This window comes from Sparus aurata, chromosome 5, assembly GCF_900880675.1.
Source record: "Sparus aurata chromosome 5, fSpaAur1.1, whole genome shotgun sequence".
NCBI lineage: Eukaryota > Metazoa > Chordata > Actinopteri > Spariformes > Sparidae > Sparus > Sparus aurata.
This window is the reverse complement of record NC_044191.1, coordinates 17,056,526-17,077,933: the sequence shown is the minus strand read 5'-3', so window position 1 is coordinate 17,077,933 and position 21,408 is coordinate 17,056,526. Positions and strand designations below refer to the sequence as shown.

The 21,408-nt window shown below is 39.2% G+C and overlaps 1 protein-coding gene across 1 annotated transcript in view; it reads right to left on the bottom strand.

The window, feature by feature from the left end:
• The window catches only part of prdm6 (PR domain containing 6), a 105,651-nt gene that overhangs the window by 79,309 nt on the left and 4,934 nt on the right, over nucleotides 1–21,408 (bottom strand). The window contains exons 3-4 of the mRNA XM_030418407.1: nucleotides 12,423–12,571; nucleotides 11,794–11,952 (exon numbers count right to left, since the gene is read on the bottom strand). Of these exons, the coding sequence (XP_030274267.1) occupies nucleotides 11,794–11,952; nucleotides 12,423–12,571 (308 nt within the window). The remainder of the gene's footprint in view (nucleotides 1–11,793; nucleotides 11,953–12,422; nucleotides 12,572–21,408) is intronic.

Sequence of the window (21,408 nt, the reverse complement as noted above, 5' to 3'; positions counted from 1 at the left end):
CATGTTTTTTGTTATTATAAAGCAGGTCACGGTGCTGTAAAAATACTGTGAGATTATCAAAACACATGACCCCTATTCAGAAATCTTGACTTGACTTTTTAATGAGTTGTCAGGTCTTCTGTAAGGTTGTGATGTCAGAACATGTCAGACGTGGTTACAAACATGGTGGGCGTGGTCTACTCATGCATGTAAGAGCTAACCAATCAGAGCAGACTGTGCTCATCAGGAGCGGGGCCTTGAAGAGGTAAGCACTAAAATGTTGAGTTTAGACTGAAGGTTAATAGTGGAGCTGCACTAATAATGAGATAAATACTGTGTTTTTTTTAACATTAATAAACATTTTGTAGAGGAGACTAGAAGTTAAAGGATGAACCTGAAAATGTGAATAATATGGGACTTTTAAATCATCTTGTAATTCATTTCTTTGTGGCTATATGAATAATCATCACGTAGTATTTTTCAGAAATGATTTAAAATGTGTATTTAATGTAAACATGTATTTTAATGGTATTAAACATGTTATTTTATCTATCTAAATCACAAATGAGTGATTATTAAAATGTTTTTATTTGTTGTCTTGACTTTGTGGTTTTAATTCAGTGAGGTTGTAATCTTATGACCTGTGATATTATTTTGAATGTATTAACTCTGTATCAACTTGTTGTATCAAGTGTTCATGAACAGAACCACCTGCATGTGACCCTCTGCCGACTCTACAGTCAAACCTCTGAAGCTGCAGTGAGCTGGACGTTCTCAGACCAGCAGCTGGTTTCTAGCTTGATGCTGTTCTGTCAAAGACATTTTGGCTGCCTTTGTTTATCGAATCCATCGCTACAAAATTCCATCTGCAAGACAAACGGCCAAATATAACATGTTGTTTAGTTCAACAGCTAGAAAATGATGCAAACACTGCCAGGCTGTCGGCTTCAGTTCACAGCTCCGGCTGTCATTTTTCCATCTGAGCACAACAATCGTGACAAAACTTGATTTTTTTGGTTACAACTACGGTTTCTTAAAGCGCAATAAATTATGCTTGTTTGACCCTCAGTTTGTCTGGGACAGATGACCCTTTCAGCGCCGCGCTGCTTTATATTCACACTCGAAGACCACACATCACACGAGACTGCTGCTGCTGCTGGAGAAGCTGAGGGCTCAAGGCTTTGTGAACTTCAGCAATGTTTTTTTTTTAAACTAATCAGCACTACTGCTGCAGTTTATGATTATCAAAATATAAAACAATCTGCCAGTTGTTTTCTAAATTAATTGTAATTGTAAAAAATGTTAAGAAATGATTTGTGAAAAATCACAATTCCTGAAGCCAAGTCTGACATTCAGTTGACAGTAATGTAAAATGTAACCAGAGTTCTTTTTTTTGTTAAAAATAAATGATTTAGACAAATTTTAGAATAGCTGCCAGTTGTTTTCTGTCGACTGATTACTTGGTTCAGATCCAATCTGAACCAATCAAAATTTTATTTTTTCTGTTCCCTTTAAAATTGCACAAACTCTGCTACAAATACAAATTGTGTCATTTTAGGTAATAAATAACATGTTGCACAAGACATTTTTGGGTTGCAGAGAAGCGTTAAAAACATGGTGGTTGTATATTTATCCTATGCATCATTTGAACATCATTAATCATGAAAAGTAAATTTTATTGACATTTTAAGAAACTATAAAGGGACAGTAAGGGGATCATTAAATACACTTATGCAAGATGCCCTTACATACATTTAAAACTACTTAACTTACCCTTTAATTGGAAACAAGCAACATGCAGCTGGAATCAGACTGCAGATGCTGCAGCTATTGAGAATACACTTTAATCACTCCATGGCCTCCGTGTTTTTAAGGCTCTGAAGATTTGAATTCTTATAACAAACTCAATTCTAAGGAGGAAGTCACTTAATAACAAAATTAACTTATTTACCTTGAGCTTTTTAGCGAAACTGATGTGGAAGACGTAAGAGAGACGGAGAGTCTAATCTGTCCGTCTCTGCCTCTTTACATTTACAAGAACCAGAAGAGTGGAAGCAAGAGGAGAGGATTAACTCACACACGCAGACACCAAGCACATACACACAGACACACACACACACACACACACATACACACTATAGTGATGGACTGTGTGTGTTTTTAAGAGGGTGGATTACAGCTCACTCTTTCAGTCATTGATCTCGGCTGTCAGTGTTTCGCTTATAGCTCTGTCACTGTCCACACACACACACACACACACACACACACTATAAGGCTATCTACGAAACACAGATGTTCTCATATTAACATTTTCTACTGAAATCTTAAAGAAATCTTTAGAAAAGTGTCCCAGTGAGTCAAAGGGGAACTCAGATTTTGTTAGTGCACATTTCATATATTTTATACAATATCTAAAATGTGTAAATAAAATACAAATTATGTTTAAAACATAGACAAAGATATATAACATATTTTTAAATGCACACACAGTGCTTATCCTTGTTGCCTGGCCCCTTCAAATCCAGCTAAACGTGAAACTCCTTTGTATTACAAAACTTGAAAGATACAGTAAATGTGAACCTGAAACAAACAGGAGATTACATAAAGTTTTATGCAAATCGATCTCTTCAGCTTTTCCTCCAAACTGTCATTTCTCTCCCTGATCAGTCTCTGCTCATAGCATTTCCACAAGAAAGAGGATAAACATGAAATAAAATAAAACTGGCATCAAGCTTTTAACAAACAGCAATTCTATGAACAAACATATTTTAACATATACAAGAGGAAAAGATGGTTTACTGCTTGATCCACCGACATGACAGAGAAATAAAAAACGTCTTCAGTCTCCCTTGCAGAATAATCCTCTCATTCTCTCTGTGGGCTAAAAATGTTCCAAATTCTATTTTCACCAAAATATGAGTAAACAAACTGGTTCCATTTTTCCAGCTAGAACTGTTTACTTAGTACTTGCGTTGGACACGAGCGACAAACAGAGCCACGTTTCAGGCCTGCAGAGCGGTGTGTTTGATATTTAAGGGAACACATTTTGGCAAATGCACCAATGTTTTGGTATGGGAAGTTTTGTACTGAACACACTCTTTATTTCTGAGCAGTGGCTGTTGGGGAGCGATCTGTACAACTTCAACCAACGGCTGAACAAAGTGTGTGTGTGCGTGTGTGTTTGCGTGTGTGTGTGTGACAGAGAGAGAGGCAGAAAGTGCGTTGTAAATTTACTGACAGTGTTTTGACCTTTTGACCTTATTACTGAGTAAATCTTCTCCTTGTCTAGACCGAGAAGACATTGCGGAGATACCCTGTGTGCGTGCGTGTGTGTGTGTGTGTGTGTGTCACCAGACAGGAATGCGGTTAATTTATCAGCTAAAAACACTTAACAGCAGCTCTGAGGCAACACTGGCATTTAAATGGCTGCTTCGCCATCAGAGGACGATGTGTGTCTGACGGGTGTGTGTGTTAAACGCGTTTATCGCCGGCTGTGTGACGTGCGTGCATGTTGGCGAGTCACTAATGCAGCTGTGAGTTATCATGTCTGAAGGTGTTACGACACACTTATGACACTCTCACTTAAGGACGCGCACACACACAGAGACAGACACATGCAGGAGTGCATCTGAAGCATTTTAACATCCAAACATTTCAGATCCGCCGTCAGCAGAGTTCAGCAGGTCGTTCTGAGCTTTCTCAAGATTTTTTTTTTTTTTTTGCATTTATCGGTTTGGTAGCTGTCAAGTGATATCTGCAGACACGATTAAGTGTTCTCAAATGTGAAGATTTTTCGAGAAGAAAATTCCCCACAGATTTATTACTTAAAAAAAAAATCCTGAGAACAAGTAATAAGCAGATTAATGTTTATCTGGGACGTTCTTGCAATGATATGGTCGCTGTTAGCGATCAACTCTATTTTGAAGCTCACCACACCACTCCAGCCAAATTTCAAGTCAGTCCACACACTTGTAGCTGTAGGATAGTTTGTTGTAGTTTCAGCATTTCTCTCGTCAGAACTAGAGATGTTCGGACGCTCAGTAATCAACCAGCTGTATCTGCAGACAAGAACATCAGCGTCGGAAAAAGCCGGACTGTCAGTCTTCTTCTCCTTCTCTACAAAACACACCGTCCTCTTCTTCTTTCTTTTTCAGTCCAAATCCTGTAAAACTGTTCCTGAGAGCCGATCAATGCTCGCACACTTGTGTTCTACAGCTAATCAATGAAACTCCACTAATTCTATTGTTATCTGCCTCTTCATCAGCCTCCTCCTCCTCCTTATCTTACCATGTCTCCCCCTCACTCCCTCCTCCCCTACTCTTTCCTCCTTCTTTCTAATCTCGGTGTGTTCCATCTTCCCTCTGCAGGTGGTGGACAGAATACTATGAACACCTTCTGAAAAACTGACTGACAATCAACCGACGGCTTTATTTCAGGCCGAATGCTAATCAGCAGCCGTTGTGAGCTAAAAGATCTCTGTAAACAGTATTTTGAAAATTCTGAGGAAATCTTTAGGAAATTGTGCTCTACAATTTGCCAGAAATACTCTTCTAAGTGATAAATATTGAATCCTTCTGATCAACAAATACTACCCAAAGGTGGCTAAAACTTCAAAATTGTGTCATTGGTCTTCCAATGACCTGCTATTGCAATATTTCCTCTTGTTTGATTGATAAAGTCTGTAGTGGCCAGCTGTTTTGGGAAGTTATTGAACCTTTTTCAAAAAGGAGTCAATGAGTTTTTAAAAAAAAAAGATTTATGTCTTCTGAACTAATGGGTTTTGAGTGAAGAGGCCACAGACCAGTAATCAGAAAGTAAAGCAAGATGGACTAACACATTAAGTTTCGGTCTCTTCATGGGATTTGTTGTGAAGAAATACAGAGGTTAAAGATCAGCCTTGTCTCTAAACATACTCAGAATCAGCAGGACAAGCTCTTTAACCACTTAATGAATGCCCCCATTTTAAGGTTCTTTTTTCCAAAATGACATACCGAAATTAAAAGCATGACAGCTCCCACATAGTTTGAGACTCAGGGATGTGCTTGGTACCATTGGAAAGGTAACACCCTCAGTTTTTTCTAGAAGTGTAAGTGTGATTCTATGACATACTGACACAGAGTTACAGAGGTTGGAACACAGGTTTTGGTTTCCATCCAAACACAAGGGTGTTCCTATGTTGGAACGGTGTTCCTTAAGGGGTTAAACTGCACAACTGCAAAATGCTAATGACTAATTATAGACACACAGCAAACATTTGCAACTTGTTGTCAATAGCACACTCTCAAAAATGTGAATTTCCAATCTCTCTAACCAACCCTCTTATGCTTTATGTACAATCCATATCCCAAACTTTATCTCATTTTTGTTTTACTCTTTCATGCATTTCCTCTTTAACTTTTCCTCCTTTGTCTCAACATCCTAACGAAGAGAAACACCTCTGCTCATACACACTCTCCAATCCATCCGATTCTATTCTCTTTTGTCGCTCTGGATGTTGAATCTTCTGGCACCACAGAATGTGTTCAAGGCCGCCTTGCCAGGTGAAATAAATACAAAAATAGGATTAAATAAAAGCAAAATTAAGATGGATTACTTCTCATTCATCTCGTCTTTGACACGCTGCTATTCAGTCTTTCAGATCTTTTCACTTTCCTCAAACACAACCTGTCATTGAGGAGTCCATTTTTTAGCAGTAAGCCTCATAAACCCCACTACCATTGCTGCCATCACCGCCGCCGCCACCGCCGCCATCGCACCCAAGAGCAACAGTCTGGGCCTCTACACATCCAACGAGACCATCTGAAGCTGTGTTTTCAGCGAGCAGCGAGACGACCCATAAATCAGAGGGGTAATAATCGTTCAGAGAAACGGATAATATTTGGATAACCGACCCTGATTCACCTCAGCGTCAACAGCAGCCAGTCTGAAGGCAGAGCTGCTGCTTTCTCACACAACAAGGAGGAGCAGCGAGGAGCAGCAGAGCGTCACACACTAACACACTGAGGTAACACCACCCACAGGACTGACGCACCACCACCCACAAGACTGCTGTTAGAGCCGGACGATAAAACCATCTCAATAGGGGATCCAATGAAATTTATGTCGATAACAATCTTTATCTACATTTTTTTTCTCGATATGGATAAACCAAACAAACTATCGCACAGAAGAAATAGATGCAACAACAGCCAGTCAGTCTGGTGCCTCTCTGCTCTCTGTGCAGCTGCCTGTTTGCACAAGGGCGGGGCTGTGCTGACACATACGCAGTCAACAGCAGTGCAACTTCAGAGCCGAGCCCACAGAGGAGCCGATGAAACTGACTTCAGGATATACTTTAAGAGAGTCAACAAGGACAATGCTCATTACCTGTAAGTGCAACAAAAGGCAGACAGCGAGCAATTTGTAATGTCTGTCTTCAATACTCCTGCTGTAATTGGCTGCGCCCTCTAAATACACACCTGGTTGTGTAGCTTGTGATGCTAAAGTGCTGAAAGTGAACTTCTCCAAAGCTGAGGAAATTGTTTACAAAAAGTGACACAATGTCAACTAGAATGGCATTCAGTAGAGGGCATACATCCACCAAAGCCAAGACACTTTCCTATATTTCAATCTAACCAAATCAGATATCAATTTAAACTTATTTAAATCTTATTTAAATCTATAAGATCCAGATTTTTATTAGGATCCACATCAAACTGTACTCACTCATAGACACCAGCATCCTAAATATGGCTGTGTTTTTCCATTAAGATGCATTATTCCCTGAGGAATTTACAAAAAGGTTGAAAAACACCTAATCTCGCATGATGATGAACAGGAGAAAGAATTCCTGTATGTCCCTTTATTTGGATCAGGACCAAAAGTTAACTAGGTCTGTTCTGGGCTGAAACTCATCCGCTTTCCAGGTTTTGTGGAAATCTGTTGAATACGTTTTTTGAAATCCTGCCTACAAACCAACCCACCGCCAAACGAAAACATAGCTACTTTTTGTACGTCTGCTTGGTCAAGTGCAACAGAAACCTGAGAAGAGGACAAACGAAGAGAGCATGTAACCGTTTGTACTGTAGCTCATCGCAGCACGTAAAGCCCCTACAGCCATCGGCACAGGAGAGGAAACAGCCAGCGACTGTGTGTCAAAACACACTGATGCTGGATTATAAAGAGCCTACACACATGCACGCACACACACACACACGCTCTGTGTTATTCTAACATGAAGGTCCTGATGGAAAACCCCAGTCTTTGTTCTCTAACCCCTGCGGTTACCATGCCTACAGGGTGATGTCACACAGAGAGGAGAAATGAACTGAGTTAACCTGACTCACCGAGTGGGTTTAACCAAACAGGGCAGGGATGAGAGGTGGTTTATCGTGGCCGCAGTCTGACCTTCTGTTCACATGTTCTCCTGGGAGCCAGAATAATTTTTTAAACGCCCCAGAAAAGGGTCTCCAGTTTGCGTCCGAGTCCCTCTCGGTCTGAGGTTGGGTCCAACTATAGCTCTGATCGGTGCACAGTTTTGTTTGGACACGACAGGAGCTGAGAGGATGCTGACTCTGATGACACGATCAACACAAGACACTCCTACAACGACTGAAGGGACTAATCTGAATGTGTCGTCAACATGCCAGAGATTAGAGATTAGTTTAGTGGAAATGTTGTATTTTGGGGCGGAGGCAGCCATGATGACCCTGACAACGGTTATGGTCATGCATGGTTGGGCTCTTAAACCCAAATAGAGCACCAGGACCACCCACAAAATGTCCACTTTGTGACAGCGATCCATCCAGTTGCTCCAGACTGTGTTTTTCATGATGTTACTTGACAGAATCAATCACTACAATGTTGCTCCCAAATCTTTTCATATTAACAGCTTTTTATTGCTGTATCCATGAGCCTGTGAGCTCAGAAAACACTGTCTTGCTGCATCAGTGTGGTCGTCACTGCCTTCATTCAAAAATTCCATCGATAAAAAACTCAAACGCCTCGCTGAAATCCAAACAAGAAACTGAAAACATGTAATTTGACATAAAACCATTAGCGGTTATGTAATCAACCGATGATGTCAATGGCGATCAGACCCTTTAATAAAACCCAGAATTTCAGACAGTTATACAAACATTAAGTAATGACATCAGACAAGAAAACATTACAGAGCCTTTACTGGACGCTGTGACCACAAACCACTGAAAACACAAAGTCAATGGGAATTCTGTAGGGAATACAGTGGGAATACGATGATGGACAGAGGGACAATGGACAGACAGTCGAGCGAAGACAGGCAACTGTTATTCACTAACAAAAAATTAAAACTTAGAAAATAGATTTCTCTTTTTTAAGACGTAATAAGCCAAGATACCAACATGCGTCTTGGAATTTTCTGAGTCCTCACGTGTCCCATCAACATCCCACACTAACACAATATTGTCCCTCAAACTGTGCAGCTCAAGTTTTCCTTGCTTTGCTGCTCTGAAGTTATGATGTTGGGGGCTGTTTTCACTGACTCTGCGCTGACAGCTCGTCCGGTCTCAGATCTGTCCAAAAGAAAACTCCCGTAAAAACCCCAGAGGACGAGGTCAGAGCTGTGACTTCAGGACGTCTCTCGTGTTTTCACTACACATTCTTTTCAATCAGGACGGGCCTCGAGGTTCGGACGGGGAGGTCAGCAGTTCGCGGAAAAAATGAGAATCTGTCCTTCATTCCATGAAGTAGGATCAGATGAAAGTGGGAATATTTATTGTGAGTCAGTTCGTGAACACGTCAGAGGTTCGGGTGTTCTGCTGGAGTACAGTATTTGCATTATGCTGGAAATACTGTACTCCAGCAGAGGTGGTAAGTGGTAAGTGAGCATCTTCGACATCATTTTCCAGTAAACACAGCAGGTGCAGTGGCAATTGCTGGGAGCACTTAATGAAGAAATTTAAGAGCCACTTTTCAATAACTTCTTCTCTACAACCATTCCTTAATCACACGAAAAAAGCACGGTGGACTGGAGAATATCCGGGCGACCTGGCGTAACAGGATGGAGTCGCAGGGCACTCGCAACAGGGGGTGGCCAACAGTTGTATCGGCAGCCATGTTCTCCCCTTTACTTTCCTTCCTTTTTCTTTCATTCTTTCTTATATTGATCTGAGAGTATGAAAATGTTCTTTTACTTTGGATACTTGAGCATATTTCACTATAAATTGCTGTTGTATTTAAGTGAAACATTTGACAGAGACATATGCTATAAATAAATACTGATGTTAAAGTAATGTTTGTGTTCAGATCTTCATGTACCACAGTACAGAAACAGTACATGATAAACCTCCACGTCCGCTAGTTAAAGAATTATTCCTCCATAAACTCAGACTCAAACACTGAGCTTTGCTTCGGAGGAGATCAATTTGTCGAGCCGTAAAATACTGCAGCACCAGAAAATCCTCCACTGTTCCACTCAGACGTAACAGCAAGTGTCTTAATTAAAACTGGCCCTTCCTGGACACCATAGACAACATGACACAAGCTCCCTGATTGGCTATAGGACAAATATCTCTTCCTGTTTGGGGGGGCATCAATAAGCGAGTTTAACAACCAGTGAGTTTTAATAGGATCTGTGTGTAAAGCTTCTTCATCAATAGGCCTAATGACTGGTTTTAGCCCGGCAGCCGATAATCTGCCGATGGTTAGAGCCAGGTTATCAGATCAGCATTCCTCCAGGGCAGGCGGATTTAATGGCTGGTTTGGGAACCCAGAGGGGGGTCCCAGCTGGACTACACTGGGTCCAAATACTACAAATAATATAAAAGTCCTCAAGTATTTTTTTTAGTTTTTAAACTCATAATTGTACGTAGATTTTATTATATATTGCATATGCTTTGAAAGATTTAGGTTTCAACCTCAATAGGTGCCTCAAAGAAAAGAAGAAAAAAACAACGATTCTGTAAGAAAATAATGCAACTGAGAACTTTACAGATTTAATCATATAAGTTGATGTTTTAGTCTAATAAATAATAGTCTTACAAACGAGCTGAACGTCAGAGATTTCAATAAAAGACTCAAAACATTTACAGAAACAACTTTGCGTATGACAAATAAAGTGTCATAACATATACATATATATATATATATATATATATATATATATATATACAGTATATACATATTAAGATGTCATTTTGAATTTTAGAAATCACTTATCAGTTATATTCTAAGAATTAAGTTTTAATATATATCTTCCTGTGAAATATTATCAAATAATATATATAGTCCATAAAATGTGATTTGGGGTGAGCAGCTAACCTGCCAATCATAAAACTCTCGCTAACTTGTCGATATTGATTGTCATAAACAGTTTGATCATATTCCTCTTGAAGTCGTACCCCACCCACATATACTGTGCATCATATCACAGAAGCCATAGACTGTGTAACTTCTGTATGACAAAGACTTTAACAACTCAAAATGATTGACACATATGAGAAGCTGTCTGATTAGAGCAGATGTCTGTACTGGAGATCTGTATAAAATAAAAGAGTTAAAAACAGATTATCTATAAATTCCGACTGTCTGTGAACGCAACACTTTCATGTTCTCTGTTTGAAGCACAAATCCTGTCATGATGAGCTCCTTGCTCCTGCTTGTGATGTCTTACATGCCCCACCCCACCCGCCTGACCTCTGACCTCTGCAGCCCCCCACCACCGCCCCTAACACATCATCACCCCCTTCCCCTCCTGATGGCTCACTGCGGTCAACAGCAGAGAGACTGATGTCCGGTCAACCGACGGCTGACTGACCGTTACCAGCTCGACCACAGGGGACTCATCTATCTCTCTGTCCCCCAGCATCCTTCACCCTCCACCACCACCACCGCCACCACCTCTCTCTCTCTCTTTCTCCCTAATGCTAATGCAGCTGTTTATAACTGCCACATTGACTTTCTCCTGCCACTGTATGTAAATACAATCTGCTCTGATCAATAGACTGAGAGGTGACATGACACTGACCACAAGCACACACACACACACACACACGTTAACATAAACACGTACTATGTGCAACCAGAATCACAGAGCACCGCCGGTGCAGGATTTCCTGCTGGTGATCAAGTAAAATTTAAAGGAAATTATAAAAGCGTTCACAGCTGGAGAGTATGACAGGAAAAGGGGGACCAACATAATGGAAAACATGCAGTAAAAGACAGCGGGTCGGAAACCAAGTGAGCCATCAGAGCTTCCCAATTAAACACTTTTTGCTATTAGATATCTTCTAAAATATGAAGGCATGAAAGAAAACCAGTCAGGACAATATGGCCTGGAAACTATCATCATCATATGCTTTTTGTTTCTGTATTCCCAGAAGTATATAACACTAATTTCTGATTAAACATTTGATGGGTCTAGGATTAAAACCTAATATTGAGAAATGGGTGGATGGATTATCCAATTAAAATAGGTTATTGGTGTAAAACGTCACCTGATAGACTGCAATCACATACACATGACTTGCATGCGAGCATTGAGTCTTGTTTGCTATATTTAATACTGAATTCAGTTAGCATTAGCATCTCTACTTACTCAAAGAGTAGAAAAAGCGTGTGGTCAAATGTCGAGTGTAATGGCGGCAAAAGAAAATAAATAAATAGCAAGTTTACTTGTTACTGTTTGACAAGGGTAAAACTTTATAGAAACGACCAGTACTAATACATTTTAATATATATTTAAATAAACTTAAGTTAATAGTTTAGTTAACAGTTTCACAAAGTAAACATCCTGCAGGGATTCAACTCATCCTACGAATGACCAACGCAGTGAACACCCCTTCACACCCGTCTTACCTCCCACAAGTGTCTCGTGTTTCTCATGGCTCCAGAATGCAGCTTGTCCACCAGCAGAGGGACTCCCTGAAACGGGCCGATCCAGGTTCCTTGAGGGATCCTCTGAGCCGCACAGATCCCATAACCAAGACCAGGAACTGTACTGGTGCACAGACACACCTGCACACACAACACAACACAGAGCAGAGGGTTTTATCTTTACAGTTTATGTCCATGCAATGGGCAGCTATAAAGGACAGCAAAGTCAGTATATGCACAGGATATCAGGTGAATTGCATTTGGTAAAATATCTGCTCGGCTGTCCTGAAAGTGACGCTGAAAGTTAAAAATGTTGAAAGTCTTTTTACATGGATTGTAAATATTGAATTAATTGTCAAAAGGGGGGTTTATAGTTGCTTAAAAACAATCAATGACAAAAAAATATGATCATGACAAAACAACTGCTGTGATTAATACAATAGTTTTGGTGAAAACATAATGTGGGCTGACTTAATTTCATTGTTCACACTGTAAAGATTGTTCAATGCACCATAGTAATAAATAACAATAATAAAACCCATGTAGAAAAATTGCAAAATAGTCGGCAGCCATATAAACAGACAGAGAGTCAGTCAGACAGGAAGTCTCACCTCTCTGGGCAGGTCTCTGAGCCAATCGGGGACATCCGGCAGGGTGACAGGTGCCGCTGTGCTGCTGGTGCCGACGAGTCGCCGGAGAGAGTGAAGAGGGCCGTGCATCGGACACTCGCCGTTCCTGTTGTCTGCACACATGTCACAACCTGCAGACAGACGACGAAATTGGAAAGATGTTTACCTTTTACACTTCTATGAAACAATATACATGTGCAACATATGATTTCAAAACAAATGATTTAAATTGCTTCAAAATCCCATTTAAAGCAATTTACAATTTAAACATTCAGTGTAATTTTCTGTTCTGTTTTATTTAGCATTTTATTTAAATATCTTTGACCGTTCGTTGATCACATGAATTAAGCACGGTGGACTGGAGAATATCTGAGCAACCTAATGGACCCTAACTGGAAGGAGTCACAGGGCACTCGCAACAGGACCATTTGCCATGTCTGCCTTTAATGCAGCACTTCCTTTAAATCAAGATAATTTGGAATAATGAAAGTAGCACTAATCCTGACTTTTTGACATTCTGTGACTTTTAAGGACCTCCTGGCGCCTGAAAATGCATTAAAATGTTCATGAAATAGCAATGTAATTAAAATGATGAATGATATTAACATTGTTTAACATTGTTCAGTATGATGAAGTGAACCCCTTTTTTTATTTTATTCATTTAATGGTCCTTACAGCTGAACATGAGATCTAAATGATTATTTAAACCTTTACTGGACCAACATGTTGCTTGGCTGCATAAAATACCTTTTTGACAAAGTAAAAAAGTGCATCTGAAGAGTAGAAAAAGAAGAAGAACAGTAAGATCATGAAGTCAGCGTGTTTGAAACTGTCCTAAAGAAGAGGATGAAAAGAGGTGAAAAAAAAGCTGCTCTCCGCTTTCTGTTTTTCCAGGTTAAATGTGGCGAGCAGCATATTGCTGGGAATTAGTGAGTGTCAACATTTACTCAGAGATGCAGTTTGACAGTAATGGATGTTAATTGACTGTCGCAACATAATGAGAGATTATTATCTGGACACAAAACTCCCACAGAGCCACACAGAGCAGAGAGGCTGAGAGTAACAGGATGTTAATGTTGTTTCTTTTCTGTTTTCCCCCAAATTAAATATCCGCCATTTGAGAGAGTGACGGCTACTTTTACACCGTGATGGATAGAACTAAATTAAACCACATTAAACCGCATTATGGTCATTTATAAACCACAGAATGTAACACAGGTTCACGGTTGAGCAAATGGGAAAAATTCGACAGGCGGAATTCTCCTCAGTCCTGTAAAAGTGAAATAAACAAAAACGTCATTATAATTTCAGTTCAGAGTCAGACAACTCCTGGAAGCTGCTCAAACTACTTCAACTATTGTCCTGAACAATGACAACACTGGGTTCAATGGGTCCTGTATGTCACCCTGTGGCACTTCCTGACCTGACGTTAAGACTGTGTTAAGAAAGGAAATTGGTCCAGATATTTAGACTGAACCAACTATGTTAATTCTTATTCAAAGGTGGAAACCCCAACATAGTACATAGAAAGGAAGAGTTCAACATTTTGGGTCATTACACCTGGCTTTGGCCGCCGTCTGCAGATTGTCATTTTTATATTTCTGTTTGCATACATGTGAAACAAATATATAACTTGTTATTTAAATTATCTGTAGAGGTGCTGGGAGTATTTTTTAACCTTGGACAGATACAAGCTAGCTGTTTCCATTTGCTTACAGTGTTCATGCTAAGCTAGGCTAACAATGCCCTGACTCAACTTTTGAAAAGGATTTTCACAAAGTGCTCAACTATTCTGTTAATATTCCTTTAATATTCCACGTCCTTCATCAGCAGGTAAAGGCTGAGGCTAGAAGCCGTGGTTGAATGTGACTATACATTCACTCAAGTACAACACTTAAAGGGGCACTGCGTAGCTTTGGGAAGATCTCAGAATTTTAATATTACAATATTAATGAGATAATAATACAAAGTCATATCTATATTTTTCATAACTGAATAACCATGCTGTTCTCAGTGAAAAACAAGATCCCCAGAACACTGTTTGAAGCTAGTGGCAGGGTCCACCACATAAGAACAAAGTAAAACAGGATGAAACTATGTTGTCCTTAAAGATCGGTTTGTTTATTCAGTTTACTCAATGAACTTTTTTTTCCCTTCCAAACTACTTTCTCATTCTAAATAATGTTCTTTTTACATATATCATCAGTCATTTCTCTCACTGCTTTGGTTCTTGCTTTACAAATCAAGATTTCTACATATAAACCACACAAAGAGTTCATAAAATATCACATTGAAACCCAAAAGTTTATAGAAGTACAGCTGAAAAGAGTAGTTGATTGATAAACTCAATTGTTCAAATGTAAATCTGTAACTGAACATTAGTGATCGTTTCGTTTTTCATGTGAAAGATTTCTCACTTTTTTCAGATCAATTAATGAAGCAAATAATGAGCAAATTAATTAAACTAATCATTATTTGTAATCCTACAGTAAAATCCAATTAACAGTAAAATCCTGCTTTTACATTTTTACATTCATACACTCAACAATATAATACATATTAGTACAACAATCACAGAGGATTTCTTGCTGCAGGGTACTTTTACTTGTAATTCTTTAAGTACATTTTATATTTCGATGCTTTTACTTAAGTAAAGTATTCTATGCAGGACTTTCACTTGTGGTATTTGTACTTTAATCTGAGTAGATGATCTGAATAAATCCCCCACCACTGAAAAGTTACAATAACTGATTCTGTGCTAAAAGGATCTTGTCAGAGAGGACGTGGACATTTCTCTTACACAGAAAGTTCTCACTCTGCGTTCTCCACATTAATCAAGTCTGCATTAAAACTAACAGAGAAAACTCCTCCTGCTGTGCAGAACAGTGTCGGCTGCAGATGAGCTGTGATCATCCGTCCACAGCGACACACTCAGATTATTTTCACAGCGCTCAGGCTTCATTGGAAAGTTCACAGTGCAGAGAGACGGTGGGGATGATGAGACTCGAACTGTCGACGGTGACGTGAAAACTCAACTGGGGAGCCACTGATCTGCTGCTCAGTTAAGCTCTGCGAGGTTTGATTCATGTGTTTGCAGCTCAGCACAACAGTGAAGCTCTGAGCTGATCCACATTCACACAAACTGTGACACCAATACACTTAATACTGCAGCTGCTACCAACTCCGACACATAAACACACAGGAGGCTCGTATTTATGTTTTTCTTATTCTTTGATCAAATAGTTCCTGATTTAAACCACAATTTTGCGAATCTTAGACGATTTTATTTAGAAACTTTTTTTTTTTTTTTTTTCACAGCTGCTTGTGTTTAGACAACATCAGATGCGGGAGAACTTTAGACTCAAGGAAACATTTTGTGGAAAAACATCTTTTTTGATATATTACACAAACACTGCTGAAAAAACTGAACTCAAGTAGATACAAATAAATATTACCAAGGAACATAATCGTAATTCTACTAGTCATAGGGTGTTCTGTCACTTCTCTGTGCTTCTTTCACTACTACGAATAACATGCACTGTGTTTTTCAGATGATTTTGTAGACACACTTAAGAAATGTTGTGGACAATATATTTTGCATGAATCTAAATGAAATACTTCTAATTTGAAAAATTATAAGCAATGTGCAGAAATTTCTATTTCAATCCAAATACATTTCAAGGAACTTAATTAATTAATCAGAAGGTAAAGATCTTCTTTGAGTGAATTTTTTTTTTTTTTTTTTTTTACCAAACAAACTAAATAAACAAACTGACCTTTGTTTCACTTTGTTTATATGTAGCGGGCCCCACCACCTTTCTAGCTACAGACAGTATTCTGAGGACTTTATTTTCCTCTAAGAACAGCTTGTTTATTCAGTTATGGAAAAATGTATGGTTTGTACCTCATTAATATTGTTTGAAGTTTGATTTTTTTTCTCCAAAACTATACATAATGCCCCTTTTAAGGTAATAAAAACTAATAATTCACATGTGAAATAGCATAAAAAAACCCAAATGCCTGTATGTGACATTCAACATGTGGAAGTGTGATAAATTCGCTTGTGCTCTTTGCAATGGTAAAAACTACTGAGCCGACTGCTAATATGTACGACACTCACATGGTTGAAGAATAATAACACGCTATAGTAAAAGTGCCGTCTTTTCCTCGCTAAACCTATTTTCTCGTTCCCCTCTCCGTTCTTCTCTTCCTCTCTTTCAGACTGATGAACTGGCTGTGAACTTGTTATGGCGTGCTCTCCTCGCCGCCCATCAGTCAAACTCAGTATTCTGTTACATCCATCGCCAGTGTTTAGACAGCTCCGCTCTGCCTCTGATCTCTGTGCGCCGGACTCCGTTTCCAGTGAAAACGTCTGCGGTCACTTCGCACAAAATTAGGATTTATTTGGAATTGTCTTCATAAAAACAGTTGATTTTAAACATTTTTATCTTCTAAAAACATACCTGGATTGTCTGCCTCATAAACATATCAGTTACTTTAATTTTCATGTATTGGGACTTTGAGGCCCCACTTTCTATTTCCACATTTAAATGTATCTGACTCTAATCCAGAGCGATTAACTGCAAGAGTAAAATGCGGCTTGTGTCATTTCCTGACTTGCCGCCATCACATGCACCAAACAGTGAGTAGGTCGAAGCTCCGTAATAAACTCCTAGACTTCTCAACAAAACCATCACACTTCATGAGGACTATCGATGTTAATAGCTGCATTTGTTTCCAACACAGCTGTGAGTCCAGATGAGGACGGACCACACAGCGAGGCTGCACTCCTACTCGGCAAACCCACGCTAAAGGAAAAAAAAACCTCTACAGTGCATTCTAGTCTCTTTTAGCTGCAGGTTTTGGTTTTCTGTTCAGTCTCAGCGTGTCCAACGTGCTCTCATAAACCCACTTTAAACTACCTGCTCAACAACAGACAACAGATGATACACAAGCTGCTGAGCAAAGTGGAGCATTTAGCAGCTAAAGAGACATTTTTCTCAGGAGGTGGAGGAGACCAAAACAGAGCTAAAAGAAGGGTCATTATTGGACTTGCATTCATCAGGTGAACAGAAACACAACTCCAATGGGAGATCATGTTTCAGCTTTGTGTAATTTCCGTTTTTCCTCCTGGTAGAAGGAAATCACTAAATGTAACTTGCAATGTCTAATTACCTCAAAACAAGCACTTCATAAATATTTTTTGATTTACAGTCTGAAGCTTGGTTAGCTAATGTTAGCTGGATTTGAAACTGGGTTGGAGCTTCTTGGAGCAGTTTTTTGATGAGAAAGCTGCACACGTTGGAAAAATTATCATATAAATTTGTCAGCTGTTTGAGATTTAGCTTAAAGGTGTAATGTGCCATCATGGATTTGTATACTATTTCAAATAGTTGTATCATTATGATGATGTAGGTTTATTTTTCACATATTTTCTTTACTAGACCATCCAAAACTTGCATTTCTGTTCTAAGATAAATCAGAATCAGAATAAGAATCAGTGCATAATGGTCAACTGATGGTTGATTGACTAAAGACTGTTAAAGTTGTAGTTTCGGTGAAAACACATTTTGATCAGAAGAGAAAAGTCTCAATGTTTTACTTTGTTTGTATTTGAAGAACCATTCTTAGTATTCACCTTTCTAGCTTCAGACAGCGTTCTGCAGACCTTATTATAGTCTGAGGACAGCTTGTTTATGCAAATGAATTGATATCAAATATTTATGTCTGAGTTTGTTTTATTAACGTGTTTGAATTTGAAACATTTTTCCAAAACAACATGGTGCCCCTTTAAAGACATAATATGTAAAATTTCATTAAAAAAATAGATACAAATTGTGAGTTGTGTGCTTACATGATAACAACAAAGTCCAAACCCACAGAAATCAGAAGCTAATGCCAGCTAACAGTGTGTTTCATTTGGTCGCCTGCCGCTTAATCTTCCGCAAGAGAGTGAGGAAAGAAATCGGCAAACGAGACTAAACGTTATATGAATCCATCTTGAACACGTTACTTCGTCTGTACATTTCTGCCTGAATCGTGTAGATAGATTTTTTTATATCAGCAATGATGTTTAACTGTTAATGATGTTTAACAATGAAGACAACAACTCTCATGTCCCCATGCTGATTAAAACATTTTGATTTGTTTCGAATGAGAAACGTGTGGCAGAAATTACATCTAGTGCATTTAACAGTACGAATAATAAGTGGAATCATGTGTGCAACATGTGAAAACTTACATACAGGATACTTTGACAGCAGATATATCCATTAAAGCCACCCTGGGAAGGTTAATTTGCCCAAAGCAATCAGTGTATAGTATTCATTCAATTTGTTCCTTTGTCAGTCGAATTGGAAGTGTTAGTGGTAGATAGGAGCAGTTAATGTCTGTCATGTTGGTTGCAGAAATATGGTAGTAAAAAGAGACATTATTAATCTGATGTAAAACAGCCTGTGCAGCTGCGTGGATCACATTAAAACTGGTCGCCATCTTTCTGGCTGCGGCAGAGGAAGATGACTACTCTATTCTTAATCCTGCCTACAAAGATCTGCTTGAGAGCGGCATGCATTAGCTACAGTTTGGTTTAACATCAAACTTCAGATTGAACAGGAAAACAACAACTCGTTCTGTCACATCAGTCCCGTGTAGCTTGTAAAAACTGAGTAAAGCAAAAGAAATATGGTGATATAAACTCACAATACAGGGCAGGAGTCCCAGAACATGCAGGATTCATAGATATTTACAGTTTTTGGACTGTTGTCAGCGGCCCAATGTGTCTCTGCCTGTATGAAGAGTGATGAGCAGGGATTAATGTGGGACAGCAGTACGAACATGTCAAACATGGTCTCATTATCCCACATTAAACATGGACGTTTATGAGACGCACAGCGGCTGGAAACTAACAAACAGAGCTCTCTCTCCCTCTCTCTGTGTGTGTGTGTGTGTGTGTGTGTCTGTGTGTCTGGGTTCGGCCAACTTTATTAAATTACAATAAAACTGCCAGCTGACATTTGTTCCAGATATAATTTGTAAGAATTGATCTGCGTTTTTTTTTTTTATCCAAGCACAATACATCCCAGCTGTCACATAACTTCCACTCATATGTTTTGTTTTATAAGAACAGAATAAAATTTTGATTTGATAAATATCAAAGTCCAGAAGATTTACATTTCTCCCCAGTTGTTGCTCAGTGACAGTAGATCTGATACTGGTCGTCTATCAGTCCTAAATTGTTAGACAGCTCTTAAAATACACAGATTAAAATGGGACAATATATAAACACTGTTGTGTTCAACGCTGTCGCCCAGTTCATCCAGCAACCAAGCTCTGTTCAATTATCTGGGTATTTAAAGGAGCTCTTTCACACAGAAACGTAAAAGTTAGAGTTGAATTAACGCAAGCAGTACTACAGGATATAAGTGATGTGTTAGAGGGGCTAAGGTAAAAATGCCATCCAGTTGCATTGTGGGAAATGCAGGATGCAGTGTTGTTAAAGTCTGTTGTTCACAAGTCACTCAACTTTATGGAAGTTCAATATTATGTTATGTTATGTTATGTTATGTTATGTTTGAAAAATCTCCATAATATACACTTTATTTACTCTTTCATTTAACTGTTTGATTTAACTGATTCTTATATTATGGTCTACAATGTTGTCTTGAAGCCGTCTCCAGCCTACAAGTCATCTGCATTATATTCATACAGTCTGAAGGCATACATTTGCTAAAAATGGTGCAAATTATGCAGCAGAACAATCATGTTTGGATCTATATTTTCCACATTAAACAGTCAAACTTTGAGATGTTTAGTCCAAAAAAAAACAAAAAAAAAACAGGATTGATTATCCCTTTAAAAACTGTGATGTGTGAGTGAAGCATTTAAATTCCTCCTCACGTCAATGATCTGCCCGAATCTACAGGACAATGAGTGAGCTCTACGTCACAATCTTTAATGAGACCCAAATGCTCGGGCATTTTACTATTATTATCATTGTTATTATTATTGAAATTAGGCTATTAGTATTATTATTACTAATATTGTGTTGTCTTGTTATCGTTATTATTGGTGTAATTAATAATCGAGGTCGACGGTGACACATGAGGGAGTGTGTGTGTGTATGTGTGTGTGACTGCTTTATCTACACCCCCACCCACCTACACACACACACACACACACACACACACACACACACCCCAGAGACCTCAATACGGCCGTGTTGGGATGATAAATAGCGGGCCGGTGGCCGGTGGATCGATCCTCCTCCTCTCTCTCTCTCTCTCTCCTCTCTCTCTCTCTCTCTCTCTCTCTCTCTCTCCCCCCCCCCCCTCCCCCCTCCACAAACACAAAACTATATACGGCAATTAATTCCTGCTTGTCCCTCCATCCCTCATCGGCCCTGCCGGCGCGTATCGACGCAGATTACTGCTGATGGTCCGTTTTATCACCGCGGAATATACAGCGAGGAGCGCTCATACACACACGCGCGCGCGCGCGCGAACGCACACACAGACACTCACACGCATCTACATACATACATATATAATCTCAGTGGTGTTTAGGATCGCTGCCATAACGCCTTAAACCAAAAACAGCGACGGTCACTTTATGAAAGTTGCGATATCAGTTCGCGAACCCCCGACCTTATATTAAAGCGTTAAAACAGGAATATAACGGGACTCTTATAAACTGGTGACAGAACCGAAGCAGGACTAAAACACGACTTTGAACAAAAAGCACGGACGGTGCGACGCAGTCAACCTGTAGGCCCAGATTTGGCCTGTTAAAACAGCACTGGATTAAATAAATCCGAAAAACAAAAAATACGTTTAAAAGAACCCTTAAAGATACAGAAATATTACACGGAGAGCCACAGATATCAATGAGCTCTATTATAAATGTGCTATCACATCTATAATACAGGTCAATAAATGGACTGTAACGCACAGACTGAACTAATAATTTACTT